The sequence below is a fragment of the Syngnathoides biaculeatus genome, chromosome 5 (assembly GCF_019802595.1).
Source record: "Syngnathoides biaculeatus isolate LvHL_M chromosome 5, ASM1980259v1, whole genome shotgun sequence".
Lineage (NCBI taxonomy): Eukaryota > Metazoa > Chordata > Actinopteri > Syngnathiformes > Syngnathidae > Syngnathoides > Syngnathoides biaculeatus.
The window spans coordinates 19,219,058-19,246,808 of record NC_084644.1 but is presented as its reverse complement, the minus strand read 5'-3'; the positions used below and the strand labels follow the sequence as shown (position 1 = coordinate 19,246,808).

The 27,751-nt window shown below is 44.4% G+C and overlaps 1 protein-coding gene across 2 annotated transcripts; it reads right to left on the bottom strand.

The window, feature by feature from the left end:
- Nucleotides 1–3,086: 3,086 nt before the first annotated feature.
- Nucleotides 3,087–26,481, bottom strand: dpys (dihydropyrimidinase). 2 transcript variants are annotated; one of them, XR_009795134.1, is made up of 11 exons: nt 26,398–26,481; nt 25,531–25,805; nt 25,189–25,347; nt 23,522–23,701; nt 23,025–23,214; nt 22,666–22,822; nt 22,405–22,546; nt 18,739–18,881; nt 12,780–12,987; nt 12,238–12,484; nt 3,087–3,441 (listed from the first exon to the last, which is right to left on the bottom strand). XR_009795134.1 is itself a non-coding variant. In XM_061820832.1 (10 exons), exons 2-10 carry the CDS (start codon nt 25,780–25,782, stop codon nt 3,382–3,384), a joined length of 1,491 nt encoding a protein of 496 aa, XP_061676816.1. In that variant the 5' UTR covers nt 25,783–25,805; nt 26,398–26,481; the 3' UTR covers nt 3,087–3,381. The 2 variants fall into 2 exon arrangements, 1 of the variants encoding a protein (XP_061676816.1); XM_061820832.1 differs by lacking the exon at nt 12,238–12,484.
- Between the last annotated feature and the right edge of the window lie 1,270 nt (nt 26,482–27,751).

The following is a 27,751-nucleotide window of genomic DNA, read 5'->3' as shown; positions in this document are numbered from 1 at the left end:
ATCGTGGTCCTCCTCATATTCCGAAAAGTCAGAGTCCAGAAGAATATGAGGAGCCGGACGGGTCGTGTTCGGGACGTATTCATACCTCGCTGGCGGAGCGTAAGACACGGGAGCGGAGGACGTCAGGGAGCCTATCCGGATTGGACAGGCTTGGTCCTCCGGCAGACGGTCTACCTTGCATCGGTCCCGGCGACGCCGGGTCTTTCCTGCTGGGTCCTGTGATGGCCAGTTCGTTCTGTCACGTCCCATCGGAAACAAGAGTAGGACCCAAATGCAGGAACTCGGAAGACGCAAGGTAGTTCAAGAAGAGACACGTTTATTGTATGCAGAGGTCGGGGATCGAGCAGGCAGTCCGGTGCAGCAGCGGTAGTTGTGACGTCGGGCGAAGAGAACAGATGAGCGGACAGGCAGGAGTCGGTACACGGGGAAACAATCAGCGCAGGCAGAAGTATCGAAGGAGTCAGGCTTACGGGGTTGGTCGGAGAACGGACGAAGGTCGGTACACACAGGTTCAATCAGGGATACGAGAGTGCTGGAACGGGACATAAAGCTCAACGAACTGGCGGAGGACCAGTCGTCACCGGGTCCTATATATACGGGGGATGATCAGGCCACATGAGGCACAGGTGTGTGCCTCCCAATCAGCGCAGCCGCGTGGGCACCCGCACAGCTCATGCTGAAGCGGCAGGATCATGACAGCACCAATTGCTGGAGAAAATTCCTTGTGTGTTTTTACACACTTGGCCATTAAAACCGATTCTGATTCTGACTTCATAAATACAGCTTGAATTGGTTGCAACTACTACCTTAAGTAAAAAAAGTAAGTAAGTTTCTTTCGGCTTGTCTCTTTCGGGGTCACCACAGCGTATAATCTCAGATGAAATGCACATATATGTTTGGAACAATTTTTACGCCGGATGCCCTTCCTGACGCAACCCTTCTCGGGGAGTGGAGGCCCCAGTGGGATACGAACCCACAACCATATAGTACATTAAATAAATGATAATAATAATAGATGGGACTTTAATAACACTTTCATGAAACTCAAAGTTGGTTTACCAAGCAAAGCAAATTTATTTGTATTGCGCATTTCATAAACAAGGTAACTCATTATGCTTTACATGATTTAAAGCAGTCAAATACAAAAATAAAAACATCTGAGTACAATATACAAAGTACAATATAGCTTTTATTGCAAGAAATATCACTAGAAAGTGGAAGTATTCTAAAACGCATGAGAAAAAAAGTTTTTAATCTGGATTTGAAAACACTCACTTGGGGCTGACGTCACCTCTGTTGGCAATTTATTCTTTTTTTTTTTGCTGCACAATAACCACTAAATACTGCTTCATCATGTTTGCTTTGGACTCTGCATTCCACTATCTGCCCTCAGTCATTCGATCTCAGAGCCCTCCTGGGTTTGTATTCCATTTTCATTTCCTTCATGACCTAAACCATTTAGTTATTTAAAGACCAGTAGGAGAATTTTAAAATCTCTTAAAAAGATGACTGGAAGCCAGTGTAGAGAAATTAGAATTGGAGTTATTTGCTCTGACCTCTTTGTTCTGGTCAGAACCTTAGCTGCAGCATTCTGAAAGTGCTGCAACTGTTTAATCCTCTGTTTAGGGGAGCCCAGTCAGAAAATCGTGACAATTGAAAAGTCTATTTGAGATAAAAGCATGGATGAGCTTCTCTTGGTCTGCTTGACACATGCAAGCCTTCTCTCTACATAAGTTCTTCAGATGGTAAAAAGCAGGTTTACTAATTGATTTTATATGACTGTTGTAGTTCAGGTCAGAATCTATCAGAACACAGAGGTTTCAGACTTGGGCTTTTTTTTTTTACCGATAATGAGTCCAGGTATTTACGAACAGAAATCTTTTGATTGGCAAAAACAATTATCTCGGTTTTGCTGTGGTTTAGTTGAGGGGGGTTTGGGCACATCCAGTTATTTCTCTACTTTAAACAGTGGCACAGCACCTAAATTGAACTATAGTCATCCAGAGACACTGTTAAATATAACTGTGTGTCATCTGCATTGCTCTGATAGTCAAAACTAAAGTTTTGGAAAATTTGACCCAAGGATAGCATATGCAGGCTGAACTGGCAGGGTCCAAGAACTGACCCTTGAGGGACCCAACATGTCATTGCCATTTTTTGAGACTGAGCACTTCCACTGGTTACAAAGTATCTCCTTTCCTCCAGATAGAACCAGAACCATTTAAGGACTGTTCCATTTAATCCTATCCATGTTTCCAACCTGTTTAGTAGTGTATTATGACCTAACGTATCAAAAGCCAAGAGATGAATACCCCCCAAATTACTTTGAGTTATCTTTTATTGACTACATTAAACTGTAAACAGGATCTATTTGGAGTATTGTAAATTATATCTACACATTATATACTGTACATGTGCAAAAGTATAATATATCTATATTTGAATAATGGAGTACTATACATTTATTGCTTCAGCAAAACTTTCATGAGCACATTCTTTACAGTGTTTCATACTTTCATGGTACTTTATATCATATATTTTAGCTTCAGAATCCTTGTTAAAGTTTACAGGACTCAGCTGTACAGTTCTTTCCCTCCTGAGTGACACCAACATTTCCATGGTCAACTGTAAGAGGAAGTGGTGCAGCTGAAGAAACAGGAGGCCTTGTGTAACTCACACGCTGCCATTGACCCGTAAGGTAACTGATAAACTCACATTATGTCTCAGCAGTCCCCGTGGCAGAAAATCACATCACCATGCCAGACCGACAGCCCAACAGCAAGCTCCCACATGATTTTCGCAGACAACCACAGACCTTTTTACCACAGGAAGCGAGGACTCCATTTCTGGGCATAGATGCCATGGATATCATAATTTGCCATACTGATACTATGCAAATGCAGAGTCAATGTGGGACCACAAAATCTTATTAGTCAGTCAATAAAATGTTTCTCTAAGTCTATGAAATAAGTCTTCAATTACATACAAAGGTTGAGACAACAACAACCATTTTAGGAAAGTGTTTATTGGGTACAACAATAATAGTGTAGTATAAAGCATTAAAAAACAGTTTCCTATTAGCCACTTATACTTTTATTTTTTGCAAATATAACAAACATATTGATCATTTGAATTTTATAAAGCCATTAAAAGAACAGAACCTGACACCCTTGACGATGGTCCTAGATAGATAGATTTAGGAAAATAACAAAAAAAAACCCACAAATGTGGATGTACAGTACTATGTATAACATGAAGATATTGCAATTTCTTTTGGAGAAAAATGAGTGACTTCATTACGCGCGCCAACACAGTGTGTGTGTATGCACACAAGCACAGTGCTGGAGTCTCCAACTGGATTTCCTGTCGTGGCTCACTCGTTCACACAGAAATTACTTTTCCGTCATATGGGTGTCTGATCACAGCGATAGGTTGGCCCACCTGAAGATAAAAGTCAAAGCAGAGGCAAAGATTAAATGTCATCTAAATTAACTCAGAGGACAGCTGGCAATGTGGTCACCAGGTAACCCAGTATATGCGGCGCAGCACGTTTTAGATCTGGTACACACATATGGAGTTGTCAACACTTAAAAGATGTTTTATCATTTACAAACACCACACATTATAAAATCAGGTATTTAAGAGTTTGGTTGTACTGTGTGTAGTGTGATCATAAAAAATAAACACCATACACCTAAAGATTTTCTTCTTCAACAGATCTAGAATCCAGTCCTCCAAGACATACTTCTCTTTCGATTAAAGGTGATCTAACAAAACAAAAACGAAGAAACACTACCAGACATGTAAAAATGAGAGTTGCCATAAGAACAGGAGGCAGGAGTGACGTAGAATGGTGATGTCATCATTAAACACTTCTTTCTAATGGTGAAACCTTTTATACAAAATACGAGATTGGGTAGGACATGGACATGGTAGGATGGGGGTTTGTTTTTATTTACCTTTTCAGTCAGGTCACTTAATGATGGGCACAACCCTATTTTGTGTCACAATTCACATCATCATGACTTGGGAGTAGTTGGATTCCCTACATACAGTGAGGTAAATAAGTATTTGAACACTGCAAAATTGCAGGTTCTCCTACTTAGAAATCATGGAGGGGTGTGGAATTTTCATCATAGGTGCATGTCCACTGTGAGAGAGATAATCTAAAAAGAACAATCCAGATATCACATTGTATGTTTTTTTTTAATGATTTATGTGTGTGATACAGCTGCAAATAAGTATTTGAACACCTGACAAAAACAATGTTAATATTTGGTACAGTAGACTTTGTTGGCAGAGGTCAAACGTTTCCTGTAGTTGTTCATCAGGTTTGTACACACAGCAGGAGGGATTTTGGCCCACTCTTACACACAGATCTTCTCGAGATCAGACAAATTTCTGGGCTGGATTTCTGTCACTGAGAAACACGGAGTTTCAGCTTCCACCAAAGATTTTCTATTGGGCTTAGGTGTGGAGAATGGCTAGGCCACGCCAGAACCTTGATATGCTTCTTAAGGAGCCACTGGTTGGTTTTCCTGGCTGTGTGCTTCAGGTCATTTTCATGTTGAAAGACCCAGCCACAACCCATGTTCAATGCTCTGACTGAGGGAAAGAGGTTGTTCCCCAAAATCTCACACTACATGGCCGCGGTCATCCTCTCCTTAATACAGTGTGGTTATCCTGTCCAATGTGCAGAAAAACACCTCCAAAGCATGATGCTACCACCCCCATGCTTCACAGTAGGGATGGTGTTCTGGGGATGGAACTCATCATTCGTCTTCCTCCAAACATGGTTAGTGGAATTATGACAAATGTTCCATTTTGGTCTCATCTGCCCACAAAACCTTCTCCCATGACTCCTCTGTATCATCTAAATGGTCGTTGGCAAACTTGAGACGGGCCTTGACGTGTGCTGGTTTAAGAACGGAAACCTTCTGTGCCATGCATGATTTCAAACCATGGGTTCTTAGTGTATTACCAACAGTCACCTTGGAAATGGTGGTCCCAGCTCTTTTCAGGTTATTGATCAAGTCCTGGCCTGATTCCTCACCTTTCTAAGGATCACTGAGACCCCACGAGGTGATATCTTGCATGGGGCTCCACTCCAATTGATATTAACGGTCATGTTTTGTTTCTTCCATTTTTTAATGATTACTCCAACAATGAACCTTTTTTTTTATCAAGCAGCTTGGCAATTTCTCCATAGCCCTTTCTTGCCGTGTGGAGTTGTACAATTTTGTCTCTGGTGTCTTTGGACAGCTCTTTTGTCTTGGCCATGTTACAAGTTTGAGTCTTACTGATTGTATGGAGTAGACGGGTGTCTTTATGCAGCTAACGACCTCACACAGGTGCTTCTGATTCAGGATAATACAGGGAATGGAGGTGGACTTTTAAAGGCGGACTAACAGGTCTTTGAGGGTCAGAATTCTAGCTGATAGGTGTTCAAATACTTATTTGCAGCTGCAGCAAACAAATACATCATTTAAAAATCATACATTGTGATTTCTGGATTTTTCTTTTTAGATGATCTCTCTCACAATGGACATGCACCTATGATGAAAATTTCAGCCCCCTCCATGATTTCTAAGTGGGAGAACTTGCAATATAGCAGGGTGTTCAAATACTTGTTTTCTTCACTGTACATGAAGATTTTTGGTAAATATTATTAAACGTTTAATTCTGACTGTTGACCCTGAGCCATTTCATACAAGTCAAATTCATTCTTTACGCATCTCAGACGAAAACACAATCTTATTAGACGTGAAATAATCTAGTGTTTGGTGTCTTTCATCAGATAGGGGCAAAATTGGGGCAAACACATCCCAATTATCCTTGTGTGAACCAGGCCAAAGCCTTTTTTGTGCTTGTGTTTATAGTTGCCTGCTGTAAATAAAATGTGACAAATATTACAAACGGTGTTCTTTTTCACATTTACATGCCTGTGAATATTTTCATTCATCCAGGTGATTTCTTTGTCATGGCACTGAATCAATTGCAACTCTACTGTTCATTTTATCTTAAAAGTACTCATCCAAGCAGGCTTCATCAGTCCATGCAACAAGGTATAGTTTGGACACACTAGCCAGTGTGTGGGTGGAAAACTCAACTACTTATGCTCCAACTAAGAGACATGTCCCACACCACATATGCAATCATCCATCCATCCATCTGTCCATCCATCCATCTATCCATCCATCCATCAATTTTCTTAGTCGTTTATCCTCACAAGGTTTGCAGGATTGGTGGAGCCTATCCCAGTTAACTCCGGGTAGGGGGTGGAGTACACCCTGAACTGGCCAATTGCAGGGGACGTAGAGACAAACAGCCACACTCACAATCACACCTAGGGCCAATTTAGAGTGTCCAACTAATTTTGCAGGAATTTTTGGCTGTGGGAGGGAACCAGAGTGCCCGGAGAAAACCCACACAGGCATAGGGAGAACATACAAACCCCCACACAGGCGGGTTCAGTATTGAACCCAGGCCCTTAGAACTGTGAGGCCAATGCTTTCCAGCTAATCCACTGTGCCATCATATGTAATAATTGCTCTGAAATGCAAAAAAAGGGGAAGAACCACTAAGCCACCAGATTTGTTGGGTGGAAACTTGCTCATTTATCTACGGCTCAGTTGCAACATGCTCATGGAGTTTTCTTGACCATATGTGGTGTGATGCGAGCCTGTAAATTGTTGAATTTTCCACACAAACACGAGATAATGCAGATAACCCATCCTAACTGAGGCTTCCGACATGAATGAATGAAGTCTGCTCGGATGCCAAAAAAATATCTTTGAAGACTAACAGAACAATCCATTTGATCTGGTTCAATGCTCCCTCATTTGTTCAAAACGTTTGCCAACACTCAAAACTATATCTTTTACTTTTGAGGATCCTTAGGTGGAGTAGAGGTCAGATACTGGTCTGCCAGCCTATTACAGGGCACATTTGACAAAGAAGGACTCACATTCACAAAATGACAAAGAACGTAGTCTTAAGTTAACCTACTATAGAGAATGTGTTTGGAATCAGAATACACACAAAAAGTGAGAATGTCCAAACATGTGAGCTCAGATTGAACCTTACAAGCTCTCTAACCCTATACCATGTGTTTTCAACAACAATGTCAATGAAAGTGAATGGACTGTAAGTCTAAATGTCAATTTCATATAATATACAGTGGTACCCCTATTTACAAAACATCTAGTAACAAAGTTTACGAAAAATATTTTCTCAAGCTATGAAAGAAATAAATGGGCACTTGATTCCCCAAATTCCACCGAATGTAAACATCCTGCATGTGTCATGCTCCTGGCATCCTTGCCAGGCTGGGTGTGGTCAGCCAATTAGTCGGCACACACCTGCACCCTGGTTTGGGCTGAGTACACCCGGTACTTATAGGACACGGGGAACAACTAGTCTGCCGCCAGATCGTTGAGCTTCATGTCCCGTTCCAGCACTCTCGTATCCATGATCGACAACCTGTGTGTACCGACCTTCGCCTGTTCTCCGACTCACCCCGTAAGCCTGACTCCCTCGACACTTCTTCCTGCTTTGAACGTTCTCCTGTATACCTGACCTGCCGTGTACCGACCCTCGCCTGTCCCCCGACCATCCAAGTAAGCCTGCCTCTTCTGCTACTGCTGCTCTTACGGACTGACTTGCTGATCATAGACCTCGGACTGAATAAAGGCTTTTGTACTCTACCTGCTTGCCGCTGGAGTCGTGCATTTGGGTCCGCCCTCGAGCCGCGTCGTGACAGAACGATCTGGTCAAAACATGGACCCAGCCGACTCTGAGGCCATCCGCCGCTCGCTGCAAGTCAAGGGCAGACGCCTGGTCGAACAGGAGGCTGCTCTCCAGGTAACTAATCAATGTATCCATGAGATCTGTGCCCGGCTGGAACCGTGGCTAGCATCCCAAGCTAGCGCGGCTGCTACACCGACGATGGTCACTCCGCCTGTCGCTCCGAGTCCACCCGTTCCACCTGTTACAGAGCCCTCCCGTGCCAGCATAACTCCGCTCCCCCGACCAGAACGTTTCTCAGGTGACTTTGGCAACGTTAAGCCCTTCTTGGCGCAGTGCGATCTCCATTTTGAACTGCAGGCTTTCGCTTTCCCCACGGACCGTTCCCAAATTGCCTTCGTCTTTTCCCACATGACGGGGAGGGCGGAGGCGTGGGCCACTGCAGAGTGTAGTCGCAACTCTGAGATCTCCCGTTCATGGACGACACTCGTCTGCGCGCTCACCCAAGTATTCCAGTACGCGGCTCCGGAACGCAAGGCGGCAGCCTCTCTCATGACAATTCTCCAAGGCCGTCGCCGCGTGTCGGACTACGCCATTGAATTCCAGATCCGGGCCGCCGAGAGCCGGTGGAACAAGGAGGCCCTCCATGGCGCCTTCTACCAGGGACTTTCCCCACAGATCCGTGGCCACCTCGTTGCCGTGGATCTTCCGCCTTCGCTGGACGCCCTTATCGCACTGGCCCTCAAGGTGGATCAGCGCGTGACCGTGCAGAGGCAGATGGACGGCATGATGGAGGAGGAGACGGAGAGGGGCAGCCCGGTCGCTTCCCAGCCGCCCACGTTGCCTTCTACGTCGGAACCCATGCAAGTGGAGGGGCTCTGCAGCCCAGCGGAGGAACGCTTACGCCGGCGACAAGAAGGCCACTGTTTCTATTGTGGTCGTCTTGGACACTTAATCGCCCGCTGTCTGGCTCGGCTGAAGTGCACCGACCTTGGGATCTCGACGACGGTGAGTGTGCGGTATACTGTCGCTAAGTCGGGGCGGTCGCTTTTGCACCTCACCATAGGGACAGACTCTCACTCGTGCTTAGTGACCGCGTTCATTGACTCCGGTTCAGATGCTAACCTTATAAATCCTCGGGTGGTCGAAACGTTGCGTGCTGCGACCTTCCCCACACAGTGTCCTCGTATTGCTTACGCCGCCAACGGCAAGTTCCTCTGCCGGGTTATACACCGCACACAAACCTTACGCATGGACTTTCCGAACACGCACACGGAGCGCATTAGTTTCCACGTATTTAACTCTAGCAGCAGTGATATGATCCTGGGGAGCCCGTGGCTCAAGAGACACAACCCCCACATTGACTGGATCACGGGTCGGATAATGGCATGGAGTGAGGACTGTCACAAGCAGTGTCTCGCCGCCGGGGAGGATCGGGGGATTCAAGTTGCTGAACTTAGTAAGCCTCCGAATTAGCCACGGTGCCCTCTTGCAACCATGATTTAAAGGAGGTTTTTTTCTGAGTCCAAGCCAAAATCTCTGCCGCTGCATCGGCCATATGACTGTGCCATCGAACTCCACCCGGGTACCTCACCCCCCAGAGGGAAACTGTTCTCTATGACAGGGCCAGAGCACCAGGCAATGAGGGAGTATGTCGAGAAGTCCCTGGCAATCGGACTCATTCGCCCGTCGTCCTCACCAGCCGGTGCAAGGTTTTTTTCATTAAGAAGAAGGATTCCACTTTGCGACCCTGCATCGACTACCGAGGACTGAATGACATCCCGGTCAAGAACAGGTACCCCTTGCCCCTGATCGCTACGGCTTTTGAACTCCTCCAAGTGGCCCGGATTTTCACCAAACTGGACTTGCACAGCGCGTATCATCTGGTGCGGATGGGAGGGCGACAAATGGAAGACGGCTTTCAACACTCCCACGGAGCAATACGAGTATCTCGTGATGCCCTTCGGACTGACCAATGCCCCGGCCGTCTTTCAAAACTTCATTAATAACGTGCTTCGCAAGTTCCTGAACAAAACTGTATTCGTATACCTTGATGACATTCTTGTCTTTTCAGAAGACGTGACCTCTCACATCCAACAAGTCAGAGAGGTGCTCCGGCGTCTGTTGCAGCACCAGCTGTTCATAAATATAGAAAAGTGTGAGTTCCACCGAGCATCCGTGTCCTTCCTGGGCTTCGTCCTGGCGGAGGGAGAGATACGTATGGACCCCGGGAAGGTCGACGCGGTGCTGCGGTGGCCTACCCCCGCCAGCAGGAAGGATGTATAGAGGTTCTTAGGTTTCGCTAATTTCTACAGGAAGTTCATAAGGAACTTCAGCTCTGTGGCCGCTCCTCTGCATGCGCTCACCTCGCCACACACAGTCTTCGTGTGGTCCAGGGCCTGCCAGGAGGCCTTCAGCAGGCTTAAGGCAAGTTTCACCGCCGCGCCCATTCTCATTGTTCCGGACCCAGATAACCAGTGTAGGGTGGAGGTTGACGCATCTAATTCGGGAATCGGAGCCATCTTGTCTCAGAGGAGTCCCAAGGATGGAAGGATCCACCCGTGCGCGTTCCTGTCTAGGAAGTTGACCCCGGCAGAAAGGAACTACGACGTGGGAGATCGGGAACTGCTGGCGGTCAAGACTGCGTTGGAGGAGTGGCGGCACTGGCTGGAGGGCTCGCAAGTGCCGTTCGTGGTCTTCACTGACCACAAGAACCTAGAGTACCTGACGTCCGCAAACCGGTTGAACGCCCGCCAGGCCAGGTAGGCCCTGTTCGTCACCCGCTTCCACTTTACTCTGTCCTTCTGCCCAGGCTCCAAGAACGGCAAGCCGGACGCACTCTCACGGATCCACGAGGGAGGGTGCATGGAATCAGAGGCCGCTCCTATCCTGCCAAAGGGGTGCTTCGTGTCCGGCTTCACCTGGGCGGTCGAGTCCGTCGGACTGCCTTTTCGTCGTTCAGTCGCTGCGGGGAGACGTCGTCAACTGGGCCCACACCAACAAGACGGTCTGCCACCCGGGTATGGCAAAAACGCGTTCAGTGGTCGAACAGAGGTTCTGGTGGCCCAACCTCAGCAAGGACGTGAAGGACTTCGTCAATGTCTGTCCGGTATGTGCGGCCAATAAGTCGTCCCGTTTACGACCGGTAGGAGAGTTGCGGCCTCTGTCCATCCCTTTCCGTCCGTGGTCACACATCGCGTTGGACTTCGTCACCGGTCTGCCGCTCTCTCAGGGTAACACTGTTGTGCTATCTGTGGTGGACCGATTCTCCAAGATGGTTCACTTCGTGCCACTTCCGAAGATCCCGTCAGCCAAGCAGACAGCCCTGCTGGTATTGGACGGGGTAGTCCGCTATCACGGGTTCCCCCAGGACATCGTCTCGGACAGAGGCCCGCAATTCAGCGCCCGCTTCTGGAAGGAATTCTGCACCCTCATCGGGCTTCGGCCAGTCTAACTTCTGGCCATCATCCGGAGTCTAACGGCCAAACAGAGAGGGTAAATCAGTAATTAGAGACGGGCTTCGGTCCTGGGCGTCTAGGGACCAGAGCAAGTGGAGCCAGCACCTCAAATGGGTAGAGTACGCCAACAACTCTCTGCCCTCCGCTTCAACAGGTATGGCTCCACTCCACGTTGTGCACGGCTATCCCCCCTCTCTGTTTCCCCCCTTGGCCACAGACTCCGCGGTGCCGTCGGCCCTGGCAGTGGTGGGGCGCTGCAAACGTACCTGGGAGGCGGCCCGGAGGATGCTGCTGCGCATGGGCAACATCTACAAGTCCGCAGCAGACCACAAGAGGAGAGCCACACCAGAACTCAGAGTGGGGCAGCGGATGTGGCTCTCTACTAAGGATCTTCCGCTGCGGATGGAATCCCGCAAACTCGCTCCCAGGTTCGTTGGTCCGTTCCCGATCACCAAAATCATTAACCTGGTTGCTGTATCACTTAGACTACCCAGGTCGATGAGGGTGCACCCTACATTCCACGTCAGCAGACTACGCCCGGATCGTCCTTCGCGGCCGGCCCCCTCCGGCTTAAACCGTAGTACCTGGTGGATTGGGAGGGATACAGACCGGAGGAGCGCTCTTGGATCCTGGCATCCTAGCATCCTCCCCAGGCTGGGTGTGGTCAGCCAATTAGTCGGCACACACCTGCACCCTGGTTTGGGCTGAGTACACCTGGTACTTATAGGACACGGGGGACAACTAGTCCGCCGCCAGATCGTTGAGCTTCATGTCCCGTTCCAGCACTCTCGTATTCCTGATCGACAACCTGTGTGTACCGACCTTCGCCTGTTCTCCGACTCACCCTGTAAGCCTGACTCCCTCGACACTTCTGCCTGCTTTGAACGTACTCCTGTATACCTGACCTGCCATGTACCGACCCTCGCCTGTCCACGGACCATCCAAGTAAGCCTGCCTCTTCTGCTACTGCTGCTCTTACGGACTGACTTGCTGATCATAGACCTCGGAAGGAATAAAGGCTTTTGTACTCTACCTGCTTGCCTCTGGAGTCGTGCATTTGGGTATGCCCTTGAGCCTCATCATGACAGTATGTTGGTTCGTGTGGCGCGATAGAGCTGCTCTCCTATTGGCTATTGCCGGAGCAGCTTTCTGACATCCCATTTGGAAAGAAGGACTTCAGTCTTCACCCATGATGCACTTCCTGTATCTTGGTTTGTGTGACGTGGTAGAGCTCCTCTCCCATTGGCTATCACCGTAGCATCTTCCTGGCATCCCATTGGCTAGGAGGGACATCAATCTTTACCCATGATATGACATTTATAACTTTATGAGTAATAAATAATTACGCAACATAACTAAGCTGCATGCCTGTGCTTGTCCATTATCAACCACCATGCCAAAGCAAGTCTATCTCAAGTAAACTGCCATTGAGCAAGAATTGGGAGAATTGAAACAATCTGGATTTCGCTAGTTTTCTTCAGCTTGTTCATGACTGCCAATAAATGAGTGTGCACCAAATACTGCTACTGCTACTCATGTATTTGTTTTTTCCTCTTAAAAAGTATCTCTACCGACCTGGTCTCTCTGCCTGATCCTTTTATAGACAAATTCAGAGAAGGGTTGTCTGTGGATGAATTTGCCCCAACCAGGTGTCGTCTTCAAGTTTCCTTCCTCATAAACCACTTTGCCCCTGGAAATGCTGATCACTGGAACTCCATGACACTCCATGCCTTCAAAGATGTTGTAGTCCACAGCCTGGTGGTGTGACTTGGCTGATATCTTCCTGTCAAGACACCAAGCACAGATTTGTCGAGAGTAGAAAAAAAAAAATTGACCAAGAGGATACCTGTACTATGCAAAACATCTGGACTTTTCTATAAAAAAAAAAAATCCATTATTTTTTTTGGTGGTTAAAGCAAGCCAATCCTTGGCGGGGGGATTCTATCCAGTGAAATAAAGAAAATCATAGCAGAAAAAGAGACAAAAACTGGATGAAAACATTGGTACAAACATTTCCTTTTTCGGTAATTGAAGTGGGTGGAAAAAAAATTTGATATTTTGTTTCATGGCCATATCAACCTGCCTTACATGCATGAGACATGAGGTTTTTTTTTGGATGCTGTTGGAGTAGCAAAGATTGTTCCTAACTTTTATGGACAGAATCTCTAGGCCAGGGGTGCCCAGACTTTTTTACCCCAAGATCTACTTTTCAACCAGCCAGCCTTTCGCGAACTACCGACACGAGGGGATGGGGGTTGGGGGTGATGATGATGCTCCCAAACCGTTTTAAGGTTAATGTTATGTTGCCTCCTATATTTAAAATACAGAATTAGCTTTTTGTGCACTGTATTGTCTGTGCTTTCATCCTGGATCAGGCTGTGCCAAGGTGGAATTTTGTAACTACACACCATCTCATCTTGCACTTTCTACTTTGGCTTCAGACCAGACCTTTCCCACTCGGAAAAGAGAAAATCTCGTCCAGTTTAACCTCTTTTTCTTCGATTATTCACATACTCCGAGAATCACTGGATCTTAAAACAACAGCATTTGTTTTTTAACTTTCTCCATTAATATCGAAAGTAAACATAAGCAGCATGTCTTGCTTGTCTTTGCTCTACATTGCCCAGACTGTGTTGCTAACTAAAGCAAGTGGTGGACGCTGTCATTCTAAAACACGATGATGGGCTGTAAAAGTATTGTGACATTTGTAATTATGAGTGTACGTCTTTAAGAGCGGGGGGGGGGGGTTCTCAGGTAAACTAGGAAAAAGAGAGCAGCCGTCATTGTTAGAGAACAATGTTGCTTAAAATAAACCAGTGGCTTCTTTTAATTTTTTACAGTACGTATGTGAATTGTGCCATTGGATGTCACAACCAGTCATCCCTCGCTCATTGAATCACATTGCAAAATGCCACAAACTGAATAGCTGTATGTTATACTTTTTTTTTTTTTTTGGCGCGCAACGCAGAACATCTGAAAAGAGACTGCATCATCGGTGCACAATTGTGCATGCGTGCAGTTTAGAAGGAACATTGGCTGATGTCTTTTTTTTTTTTTTTTTTTGGCACACTGTCCCACGATCGACCAAGACTGCCTTGGTTGACACATTGAGCACCCCTGCTCTAGGCGGAGCCGAGGCATAGAGGGGGTCTGGTTTGGTGACATCGGCATTGCATCTCTGCTTTTTGCAGGTGATATAGTTCTGTTGACTTCATCAAGCTGTGATCAATGTTCATCCTGAGCCATTAGCAGTAGAGTCTGAAGCAGCTGGGATGTCACATAACACACCAGACAGCTTCCGCCAGCTGTTCCAACCTGCTTGGACTCGTTTCTTCACTTCCTTACCACACTCACCATTGCTCTGGATTGTTGACCATAAATATTTGAAGTCCTCCACCCTCGCTATCTCTTCTCCCTGTAGCCTCACTCTTCCCCCTCCACCTCTCTCATTCACGCACATATATTGTGTTTTACTTCGGCTAATCTTCATTCCTCTCCTTTCCAGTGCATGTCTCCATCTTTCTAATTGTTCTTCTGCATGCTCCCTGCTTTCACTGCATATCACAATATCATTTGGGAACATCATGGTCCAAGGGGATCCCAGTCTAACCTCATCTGTCAGCCTATCCATTAGTACCGCAAACAGGAAGGGGCTCAGAGCTGATCCCTGGTGCAGTCCCACCTCCACCTTAAAATCTTCTGTCACACCTCACCATTGTTCTGCTGCCATCATACATGCCCTGTACTATTTTAACATACTTCTCTGCCACAACAGACTTACGCATGCAGTACCACAGTTCCTCTCTTGGTACTCTGTCATAGGGTTGGTACCACTACTCTTTCCCATAACTTCATTGTGTGGCTCATCAACTTCATTCCTCTATAATTCCCACAGCTCTGAACGTCGTCTTTGTTCTTAAAAATGGGAACTAGAACACTTTTCCTCCATTCTTCAGGCATCTTTTCACCCGCGAGTATTCTGTTGATAAGTTGGTCAAAAACTCCACAGCCATTTCTCCGAATTGCTTCCATACCTCCACTGGTATGTCATCAGGACAAACTGCCTTTCCATTTTTCATCCTTTGTAGTGCCTTTCTGACTTCCCCTTTACTAATCATTGCCACTTCCTGGTCCTTCACACTTGCCTCTTCAACACTTCCTTCTCTCTCATTTTCTTCATTCTTCAACTTCTCAAAGTATTCTTCCCATCTATTTAGTACACTCCTGGCACCAGTCAACACATTTGCGTCTCTATCCTTAATCACCCTTACCTGTTGCACATCCTTCCCATCTCTATCCCTCTGTCTGGACAACCTGTAGAGATCCTTTTCTCCTTCTTTTGTGTCCAACCTGGTGTACATGTCTTCATATGCCTCTTGCTTAGCCTTTGCCACCTCTACCTTTGCCCTACGTTGCATCCCGATGTACTCCTTTCGCCTCTCCTCAGTCCTCTGTGTCCCACTTCTTCGCTAATCTCTTTCCTTGTATGACTCCCTGTATTTTCCACCACCAAGTCTCCTTCTCCCCTTTCCTACCAGAAGACACACCAAGTACTCTCCTGCTTGCCTCTCTGATTACCTTGGGTGTCGTAGTCCAGTCTTCCGGGAGCTTCTGCTGTCCATCGAGAGCCTGTCTCACCTCTTTCCGAAAGGCCGCACAACATTCTTCCTTTCTCAACTTCCACCACAAGATTCTCTGCTCTACCTTTGTCTTCTTAATCTTCCTACCCACCACCAGAGTCATCCTACACACCCCTATCCTATGCTGTCGGGTTACTCTCTCCCCTACCACTACTTTACAGTCAGTAATCTCCTTCAGATTACATCTTCTGTGCAAAATATAATCCACCTGCGTGCTTCTTCCTCCGCTCTTGTAGGTCACTATATGTTCCTCCCTCTTCTGGAAATAAGTGTTCACTACAGCCATCTCCATCCTTTTTGCTAAGTCCACCACCATCTGTCCCTCCAAGTTCCTTTCCTGGATGCCGTACTTACCCATCACTTCTTCATTGCCCCTTTTTCCTTTTCCAATATGTCCATTACAATCTGCACCAATCACAACTCTCTCGCTGTCTGGGATGCTCAGAACTACTTCATCTAGTTCCTTCCAGAATTTCTCTTTCAACTCTAGGTCACATCCTACCTGTGGGGCATAGCCACTAACCACATTTTACATAACACCCTCAATTTCAAATTTTAGTCTCATCACTCGATCTGATACTCTTTCCACCTCCAAGACATTCTTAGCCAGCTCTTCCTTTAAATTAACCCCTGCTCCATTTCTCTTCCCATCTACTCCATGGTAGAATAATTTAAACCCTGCTCCTAAACTTCTAGCCTTACTACCGTTCCACCAGCTCTCTTGGATACACAGTACATCAACCTTTCTCTTAATCATCATGTCAACCAACTCCTGGGCTTTTCCTGTCATAGTCCCAACATACAAATTCCCTACACTCAGTCGTAGGATCTGTGCATTCCTGTTTTTCTTCTGATGACGGATCCGTTTTCCTCCTCTTCTTTGTCTTCGACCCACAGCAGCTGAATTTCCACCGACGCCCTGCAGGTTAGCAATGCCAGGGGCGGCCGTTGTTAACCCGGGCCATGACCGATCCAGTATGGGATTCTTTAGATGAACGCTCATATTTGTTTGGCACAGTTTTTACGCTGGATGCCCTTCCCGACACAACCCTTTGCATTTATCCGGGCTTGGGACCGGCCTACTGGTTTGTACCCCCATAGGGCTGCATTAAATTTACACTTACTAGTGGTAAGTAAAGATGCAAGATGATCATTACGTTTGGAAAAGCTTATATTTAGAAAAGTGAGGGAAAACCAGGTCTCTGTGTTTAGGGCGTTTATTGGTTCAGTTGCATATTGTTTACAAATTATGTTTACACGAGCAAGGCGACATTCTTGAGCATAATCACCATCCTCATTTTTCAGATTGTAGAAACTCATAAGGATACCTTGTTTAAGAGTATGGCTTCTGGGAATGATGGGGATGATGCATTGTTAGTTTTTATTGTGTGTCATGTTCCCTGTTGATTGAAACAACTTAAGTACAATGAAATTAAAAATTCCTTAGCCTGTGAATAATCTCATTCAAGTAGGTCATTGCATTCTCACAGTTTTGCATCGATTGCATCACAACTATTCTTGGTAATAACATTTCACTAAAACTGAGACAAAAAAAGTTGAATCATCATCCAAGATGTCTATTTATGTCACATGAGGCCACTGAATGAGTTACGCAACGGTATGTAGCCACTGGCGCCGGATGTTATGGAGTGACACTTGCACTGAGAGCAACTAATTACACAGTTTTACATATGAATTCATGGCAGCAGCAATTAAACACGGGGTGCTCCTGTACTTAAATAAGAAAATGGTACACTACTACATCTCCAGATGGAGTAATTTACGTGAAGGTTGATTGGGTCCAATTGCAAAACAGTCCACTGTAACAACCAGGTAAACCTCAGACATGAGCGTATTGACTTACAGTAAGTTTCAGTAAATTGGTTTGAATGAGTTCTTCTCCAATTCACATCAGTGCATAGCGACCGCCCTCAGGGGCTCAGCCCAGATTCTCTTGCAAGCAGAACAGCACATTCTAATTTGGATTACATAAATCTGTGTGTGTGTATGTGTGGCTGATCTCAACCTTGTCCATATGAAGGATCCACTGTGTTAGGATTTAGATTAGTTAAAGAGACAATCCCAAAATCAGGCTCAATTTGCTGTTTTGTTTTTAACATGAAATCACATCTGTTGAAATGTAATGACAATTAGCACATTGAAACACAACAATGTTCATACTATTGTCTGGGTTACCTTTTTCTTGGGCAGGGGGTAGAAATCTTTTGCTCATTTGCCGCTTTACCCTGCCATAAAAGACTTGTCCTATTTTGACAAACTGGAAAGTACAAATTCCGAGGCTTTTCCTGAAAAGAGCTATAATCAAGTGAATTCTCTTTTAAGAAAATGGGATGAGGTCCCATGTGAATGTTTCATCAGTCTTAAAATCCTCAGCATGACTCTTCATTGATATTCCAGCAGGTTTGACGTTGTCAAGCTTACATAAACATTTAAGCCATTGGTATTTAAAATATAAAATCATCTAACATTTAATATTTTCTGTTTTGAAGATGTGACACATTATTTGTTATTAGTGTCACCCTTTATAGCTGCCGAAAAGTGACGTACTGCACAGTTGTGACAAAATCAGCTGATGTAACTACATTGCATCTTCTTGGTGGTAAAAAGGAAAAATAGGCACTACATTCCTTTTTCAGCTGCCAGCATTGACAGTCTGAGTTTATGTACTATATAATGTATCCTATGCTTCTAAGACCACATTACGTTAAGACTGAAGATGTGCAAGACGTCTCCATGAAAGATGGTTTAAAAATAGTACTCGATGTATTTTGAATGTACAGACTCGAACACAGATACAGACACACACACACATATGCTCACTATTCATTTTACTGCTTCTCACAGCTCTCACTTGAATGCTGAGTGGCTCTCACCTTGATGACTTGGGATCCCAAATAACCACATCAGCATCTGAGTTCTTGGCGATCCGGCCTTTTTGTGGGTAGAAGTTGAAGATTTTTGCTGCATTGCTGCTGGTGACAGCTACAAATCGATTCTCATCCATTTTGCCACTGTGCTGAGAAGTTAGAAATGCACAAATAAGTCAGTTGGAGTGACAAAGAAAAGTTGACAGCACTATATACAATTAACTGACAGAAGTCAATGTAAGGCAAGAGAATGTGTGATTTGAAGGCACGACAATGTAAATCATTGACATCTACTCCAAGAAAAAGTATTGTCAGCGTTCTGAAATGCTATTTTTCTCTCTATATATGTTCCTGTCTGTTTGTGGAAACAGTGCCAAAATGCTTATTGGCACCTACATTTAATGGAAGACCTGTTGAATTGTTGCAATCAATGAGATAATTGCCTCCATATAAGTGATCAAATAATAGAAATGCATGGTTGTAGAAGACCGCAATATTTTTTCATGTTTTATTGTATGAAAGTGAAGAAATGCAAAATGATACTATCTTCAGTACCAAGTCGGAAGATCAACAATTAAAGCATCACAAAATGTTTTATAGAAGTGCAAAAATGTGAAAAAGGGTCAATATATAATATCTTTTTGACCCACATTGAAAAAAAAGTGCTACAGTTACATATAAATTCAAGTGGTGACCCGTGTTCATACAAACGGCAATTACAAAGAAGTTGTGATGTTCTGTAAAAGGTAAATAAAAACACTGATTATTGTGAAACGATTCACCCCCCTTGAACTTTTCAGCCTTTCGCCACATTTCAGGCTTCAAGTATATAAAATTTAACATTTTTTTTGTCAAGAATCAACAAGTGGGACATAATCATGAAGTGGAACAAAATTTATCAGATATTTTAAACTTTTTTAACAAATAAAACCCTGAAAAGTTGGGTGTGCAATAATATTCGGCCCCCTTGCATTGATACTTTGTAGCGCCACCTTTTGCTGAAATTACAGGTGCAAGTCGCTTGGGGTATGTCTATCAGTTTTGCACATCGACAGACTGAAATTCTTGCCCATTCTTTCTTGCAAAACAGCAATAGATTTGGATTTATGTTTTGGATAATTGTCCTGTTGGTAGACAAATCTCCATCCCAGTCTCATGTCTTTTGCAGACTCCAAAAGGTTTTCTTCCAGAATGGTCCTGTATTTGGCTCCATTGATCTTCCCATCAATTTTAACCACGTTCCCTGTCCCTCCTGAAGAAAAACAGCCCCAAACCATGAAGCTGCCATCACCATGTTTGACAGTGGGGATGGTGTGTTCAGGGTGATGAGCTGTGTTGCTTTTACGCCAAACATCGTTTTGCATTGTGGCCAAAAAGTTCGATGTTGGTTTCATCTGACTGGACCACCTTCTCCCTCATGTTTCATGTGTCTTCCAGGTGACTTTTTATGGATATCTTTGAGAAATGGCTCTTTTCTTGCCACCCTTCCATAAAGGCCAGATTTGTGCAGTGTACGATTGATTGTTGTCCAATGGACAGACTCTCTCACCTCAGCTGTAGATCTCTGCAGTTCATCCAGAGTGATCACGGGCCTTTTGGGTGCATCTCTGATCAGTATTCTCCTTGTCTGAGGTGAAAATTTAGAGGGACGGCCAGGTCTCGTTAGATTTGCAGTGGTCTGATACTCCTTCCATTTCAATATGATTGCTTGCACAGTGCTATTTGAGATGTTTAAAGCTTGGGAAATCTTTTTTTATTCAAATCTGGCTTTAAACCTCTCCACAACAGTATCTCAGACCTGCCTGGTATGTTCCTTGGTCTTCATGATGCTCTCTGCACTTTAAACAAAACCCTGAGACTATCACAGAGCAAGTGCATTTATACAGAGACTTAATTACACACAGGTGAATTCTATTTATCATCATCAGTCAACATTGGATCATATAGAGATCCTCACTGAACGTCTGGAGTGAGTTTGCTGCACTGAAAGTAAAGGGGCCGAATAATATTGCATTCCCCACTTTTCAGGTTTTTATTTGTTAGAAAAGTTTAAAATATCCAATAAGTTATGTTCCACTTCACGATTGTGTTCCACTTGTTGTTGATTCTTGACAAAAAAAAAAAATAATATCTTTATGTTTGAAGCCTGAAATGGTTGCAAAAGGTCGAAAAATTCAAGGGGGCCGAATACTTTCACAAGGTACTGTATTTGCTGACATCGGGGGGTTTTCCCCTGGGAACTTTCCCATGGATGCCATTTTTTGCCAGTGTCTTTCTCATGGTAGAGTCATGAGCACTGACCTTAACAGAGGTCAGTGAACCCTGCAGGTCTTTTGATGTTCGAAATTCTTTTGTGACCCCTTGGATGAGTCGTCGTCGCATCTTGGAGTAATTTTAGTTGGTTGTCCACTCCTGAGAAGGTTTGCCACTGTTCCCAATTTTGTTCTTTTGTGGATAATGGCTTTGACAGTGGTTTTCTGAAGCCACAAAGCCTTGGAAATGGCTTTGTAACCTTTTCCAAACTAATGGATTTCACTCACTTTTTTTCTTGTTTCTTGTTGAATTTCTTTGGCATTTGTCATGATACATTGGTTCTTGAGATTTTGTAGCCTACTTCAACTTCTCTGACAGATTTGAGTGATTTCTTGATGAAACAAGTATGTTGATAATCAGGTTTGGGTGTGGCTTGTGCAATTGAACTCCCTTTTCCCGAATTCTTGGTTACTCACAGTGACTTTTTGATTTGTGACAATGGGAGCAATTACTTTTTCACAAAATACAATTGTAATAAGTATACTGTACCATTAAATAAATGTGCACATTTTTCAGTTACACAACACCATCGGTTTGTTTTGATATATGACAGTGCAGTACAATGTGTCAGGAAAAAATAAAACTAGTTAATCAATGTGTTCAGTAGTGTAATGTCTTGTGAAAAGAATAAGCAATATTAGAATGAGGAAAAATGCTTGTGTTGTGTGTTAATTTGGAGGAAAACCACACAGTCATTCAAATAATGATTGTTTGTAGTAGTACGGTAGAACATCGGTGCAGGTGTAAAGAATTTGCCTCACAGTTCTGAGGTCCTGGGTTCTATCCCAGCCTGCTTATGTGGAGTTTGCATGTTCTCTGCGTGCCTGTGTGCGTTTCCTCCTACATCCCAAAAACATGCAACATTGATTGGACACTATATTGCCCCTAGGTGTGATTGTGAGTGCAGCTGTTTGTCTCTATGTGCCCTGCGATTGGCTGGCAACCAGTTCAGGGTGTACCCCGCCTCCTGCCCATTGACAGCTGCAATAGGCTCGAGGACTCCTGTGACGCTTGTGAGGATTAGCAGCTAAGAAAATGGATGGATGGATGGATGGATGGATGGATATAGTAGTACACATTTAAAGACATGGAACATACATTCTGAATTGGTTCAAATTAAACAAATCGTCACCCCATTTTTTACTCTGACTAATGTTTCATCTGAATTGTGCACATAAAAAGTGTTTTTGATAGTTGAGGAGAAAAACCTTGAAACATAAGAGGGTGCATCTTGAGACACATTAGTGGTCTGGAAAATATGGATTTCAGAGTTTATGGAGGAAAACGTGTTTTTTTGTTGGATACTCACTGAAGACATGAGCAAGTGATTATATGTATGGGTATGTGATGTGGACATACCACTCCCTTCTCCCAAATTAAAGACATCCTATCCTCCACACCATTCACCCCGTTGGGGATCTTGGTGAAGTCGTCTTTCCCCAGCGCCTTCTGACAGACTGAGAAAGTACAGTTGTCGGTCCCTGTCACACTGAGGTCATCACTAACAACACATTTAGGGGACAAATATATGAATGAATGACACGCAACCCACTTATCTACCAGGCTGCTCTTTGAAAGCATCACAGCTGCTTGATTGTTCCAGGTTTTAGCAGCACCTACTTGGCCAGCAGATCCATGAGGTACCCAGGAGTGCTGGGGTCAGGTCTAAGGGGAGGGCCCATGACAAATGAAGCTGCATGGGCCCAGTCCTTGTGCCAGTAGTGAGTCCCGTCGGTTCCCAGTCCAGCTGCAATGGGCTCTCCAAATACTACTCGCCCTGTAGGAGGTGAAAAACTTCACTTCAGCCTGATGAAAGAACTTTAATTAACCATCATTTATTATAGCTTTCCTCCTAAGGCATTAAATACCATATGAAAGAATTCAATAGATTGTGTGTGTGTGTGTGTGTGTGTGTGTGTGTGTGTGTGTAAATGAATCTAAATCTTTCTTCACACGCAAACTGTCAATTTCTCACCCACCATCTCTGCGTGCATTAGACACCACCTTGGCGGCAGATTTGCTCATGACATGGACCACATAGAGAGGGCAGTTGACAGCATTGGCAATGGTGATGGCTCTCTGGGTGGCCTCAGCTTCGACCTCCTCCGGACGACACAGTTCGTGACCCTCAGGCCCTGTGATGCCCATGGACAGCATCTTCTTAGCCCCCTGTTGTGTACCGATGGAGTGGAGAACAACACACAGGGTAATGGTGATGCATCCACAATGTCTGAAAATCACCAATTCCAATCACATAAAACTGTGACCTTACACACTGTGCTGCAAGCGAGTACCACGTTGCCCGAGTGTTCAATATACTGGACTGTATTTTAAATATCTGCTGCCATCTAGTGGTGTTTCTCACTACAGCATCAGTACAAAAGATGAACCAAGTAACCTCAAAATGTTTGTATAAAGCACTATTACATGCTTGATCACAACTATACTTTGTGTACATTTGATTTGTGCCACCAACCTCAGCAATCAGGTCTCCGTTTTCAGCATGCACTTGAGCTATTGCACCAATGGTCTTACATTGCGAAAAGGCAGCATAAAGTTCTGAATCCTGCAGCATGAACACATCTTTATATGCCATAAACATCTTGAAGGAATTCACCCCTCTTTCTTTGGCAAGAATCTCCATTTCTTTCTTCACCTATGGAGCAAAAACACAACTTATAACTATAGTTCTGAAGGTAATTCAATGTGCTCTACATGATTAAAAGCATTGAAATCCAAAGAAATTAAAAAATCCATCCATCCATTTTCTTTGCCGCTTATCCTCACGGGGTGTCACGGGGAGTGCTGGAGCCTATCCCAGCTGTCATCGGGCAGGAGGCGGGGTACACCCTGAACTGATCGCCAGGCAATCGCAGGGCACAAAGAGACAAAAAGTCGCACTCACAATCACACCAAGGGGCAATTTAGAGTGTCCAATTAATGTTGTATGTTTTGGGGATGTGGGAGGAAACCGGAGTGCCCGGAGAAAACCCACACAGGCACGGGGAGAACATGTAAACTCCACACAGGCGGGGCCGGGATTGAACCTTAGAACCGTGAGGCCAACGCTAAACCAGCTGATCCACCGTGCCGCCGAAATTAAAACATTTAAAAATAAAAAGAAAAAATAAACAGCGTACAGTTAAAGAAATATCAAATATCATTGAAAAGTGGAAGTACTCCAAAGGCATAAGAAAAAAAAAAGTTTTTATCCTGGGTTTGAAAACATGCACACTTGTGGGACGGACGTGGTGATGCCAATGCCTGGCGTGCTCCTGCTCCTGGCACCAACCTCCTCACCTGTGCCTCGTTGGTCCTAATTAAGTCCTGCATTTAAAACACAGGTGTCTTGTCATTAGTTTCTAGTTCATTGTGTGAGGACAAAGCAAATTTAGCTGTTCTCATAATTATATTTGCCTGTCCATTTGTGCGGGATTTAGCAGGCTACTTCTTAGCATGTGAAGGATGACCAACTAATGGCCGTTATCATTAAGTGTGTGGGGCAGGGGGATATTTGGTTTCATGAAGGCCATTTTTAGGACCATGTTTATATCTGTCCTGCTATCCATCCATGCATTTTCTGAATCGCTTATCCTCATAAAGTTCGCGGGAGTGCCGGAGCCAATCCTAGCTGTCATCACGCAGGAGTCCGAGTACACCCTGAACTGGTTGCCAGCCAATCGCAGGGCATATTGAGGCAGACAACATTCACAGTCACAATCACACCAAAGGGCAATTTAGAGTTTCCAATTAATCCATGTTTTGGGTATGTGGAAGGAAGCTGGAGAACATGCAAACTCCACATGGGGGACGCGATTTGAACCCCAGTCCTCAGAACGGTGAGGCCAATGCTTTACAACTGCTCCACTGTTCCTTTTTCTTTTACTATGTCAAACTAATCATAGATTATTACAATAATAATTGCTAGATCTGACACAGATCAGTGTACCACTTTGATATTAATTAATAACAAGTCTAAAACCTCAGGCTTTTAAAGAAGTTGTTCTTCTATACTTATATATTTCTCTAATTGTCTGGTAGATTAGATAGCCTATGGAAATGGACTACAACCAAAGAAAAAATAATAAAATTGTCAGCAAGATCCACATCTCTGTAGTGTTGTCATTTTGTGTGAATCTTCACCTGGTCACTCCACCACGTGACAGCAACATGCAATGAGTAGTCACAGCACACTTTGCTGTCTGCCGTCTTGCGCCAAGAGTTGTAGGCCTCCAGAAGAGACTTGCCTTTTTGGGGGATGACAAAGTCCACAATCATTGTGGTCCCTCCTGCGAGCGCAGCCTGCTCAGATACACATAATCACAAAGTGAAGAGTTGAAAATTAACTCGTGACTGAAGGAAGGCTTTGTCGCATTCGCAAAAAGTCAACTGAATGAAGGTTGTATATAAGGAAGTAATCAATTAAGTACACATATTGTAGGATTCACTAAGTACTAAAGAAATGGAAATGTCTGATGTTTTTACCTGAGTTCCAATATGGAAGTCATCCACAGCCTTTGTACCCATGAAAGCCAGCTCCATGTGTGTGTGCGTGTCAATGCCACCCGGGATCACCAGTTTACCAGTAGCATCAATAATTCTCACACCCTCTGGAATATGAAGATTCAGCCCAACGTCCACTATTTTCCCATTTTCGATATAGATATCACTGATCACAGAGAAGTCTTCATTCACAACTTTGCCTCCTTTTATTAGGATTCCATGGGGCTCTGCCATCCTGATGGAGAACTGATGAGCGTCTGTATGAGAATGAAGAGAGCGGCTTTGGAGAGTGCGCACACAATAACTGTCTGTAATGAGTAACAACTTGTCTGTTCCAAAGTTCATTGAAATCCAAGCAAATATGTTCGTATACAACTCTTGTGGCCATGAACTCAACAAATTGTCCCATTTGGCTCATAGTTTCTTCCACGCCTACATTGTTTGAACTGGCTTTATGCAACATGAAGTCCAGTGAAGTCCACGTTCAGGTAGGCCTTGAGTGCACGTTATAGATCAACTAAGCCACTAGAGGGAACCAAATCGACATTTTTAAAAAGACCTGCTTTCCACGTTTTTGCCAGAACACAATTTTGCTACGTTCCATTATTTTCAAATACTACTTTGCTGTGAAACAGGAACACGATTTTGTGACAGTGTTCTATTCCACTAATAAAGACAGTGAATGGTGGTAATGGAGCAATCATTGTCATTAACATGACATACTACTTGAGCTGCATCTGAAAAAAATCCATACATGCAAAACAAACTCCGTTTACTTCAGAGATCTGACAAATTAAATGGCATTCAGTAGAAAATAGATCATGAGCACGAAAAACATTCCATATTTACCAAACGTGGACCTGAACCAGCTCCTGGTGGAACAAATGTTAAGCCCTTTTCCTTTTTGATGATCCTAGAATTTTCCCTTTTTCGTGACCTAAAATTTAAATAAAACCCAGATTTCAAAATAAAACCTTATACGGAGGGTCCTTGGTTTCCTCATATAAGTGTGGCCTAGCACAACCACATCCTCCGATTTTGACATACTTTGGAAATAAATCATTTCTTCATAGGATTTTAACATAAATTGGCCCTCTCTGAATAAGTAATTACAGTGCAGTACAGAATGCAAAACTTTGAAATAACATACAATGTGTCTAAAACAATGCAATTTCTTTCCATTCGGGTTGCTCTGTATGTGCAGGATGTGTACCAGCTTTAAATAGGATTTAACATTCACTATATTATCCACAAGACTGTAAAAATGTGTGTATGTGTATGCGTGTGTGTGTGTGTGTGTGTATATATATACATATATATATATATATATATATATATATATACACACACACACACACACACCCATCCATTTTCTTTGCCGCTTATCCTCACAAGGGTCAAGTGCTGGCCCCAAGAGGCAGGATACACCATCAATTGGTTGCAAGCCAATTGCAGGGCACATGGAGAACAGTCGCACACACAATCACACCTAGGGGCAATTTAGAGTGTCCGATTAATGCATGTTTTTGGGATGTGGGAGGAAACCGGAGTGCCCGGAGAAAACCCACGCAGGCATGGGGAGAACATGCAAACTCCACACAGGCAGGGCCATTTTCTCCAGGCCAAACAAATTGACCACTCCGTAGAAATTGCGTCATCTGCGTTGCTGACCAATCAGAGGCCAGAGATCTGCATAAACCACGCCCCTTTTTTTGCATCCGCCGTTCCCTCAGACAACGTTGCATGGTCCAGTATAGCTTTTGTTAGCGTTTTATCGCGTATTTGGGTTCTTTAACAATAGATATGGTTAAGAGGTGTAGTCACGGACTTTGTAATAGTGACGACAGGTATCCTGAAAGGCTAGTTGGTGGAGTTCAATTTGTACCCTTTCCAAAACCGAAGACCCAGTACGAAAAATGTCTTCGATGGATCAAACTTTGTGGAAGACTGCATGATCAACTGAATCCATCTAAAATCAACCGGAACAGATATGTTTGCTCGAAGGTAAGCCCTATATTTGATTTTCAATACATGTCTCATATAAATGAATTAGCAGTTCTTCGCTTGCATAATATAGCTATGTGTGAATGACACACTTAATCTGTGTTGAGCGATACTTTGCAAGCACCTGACTGCACAAACGTGTCTCTTTGTTGGCGGCTAGCGAGCTAAGCTAAACCGGACTAGCGAGTCGTAAAAGCCT

Coding starts and splice junctions, on each gene's coding strand:
- dpys (XM_061820832.1), bottom strand. CDS start 25,782: ATGGCAGAGCCCCATGGAATCCTAATAAAAGGAGGCAAAGTTGTGAAT. Junction 23,702..25,188: donor TCACGTGGTGGAGTGACCAG/GTGAAGATTCAC, acceptor TTTGCTCCATAG/GTGAAGAAAGAAATGGAGAT. Junction 18,882..22,404: donor TAATTTGGGAGAAGGGAGTG/GTATGTCCACAT, acceptor CTAACTTCTCAG/CACAGTGGCAAAATGGATGA.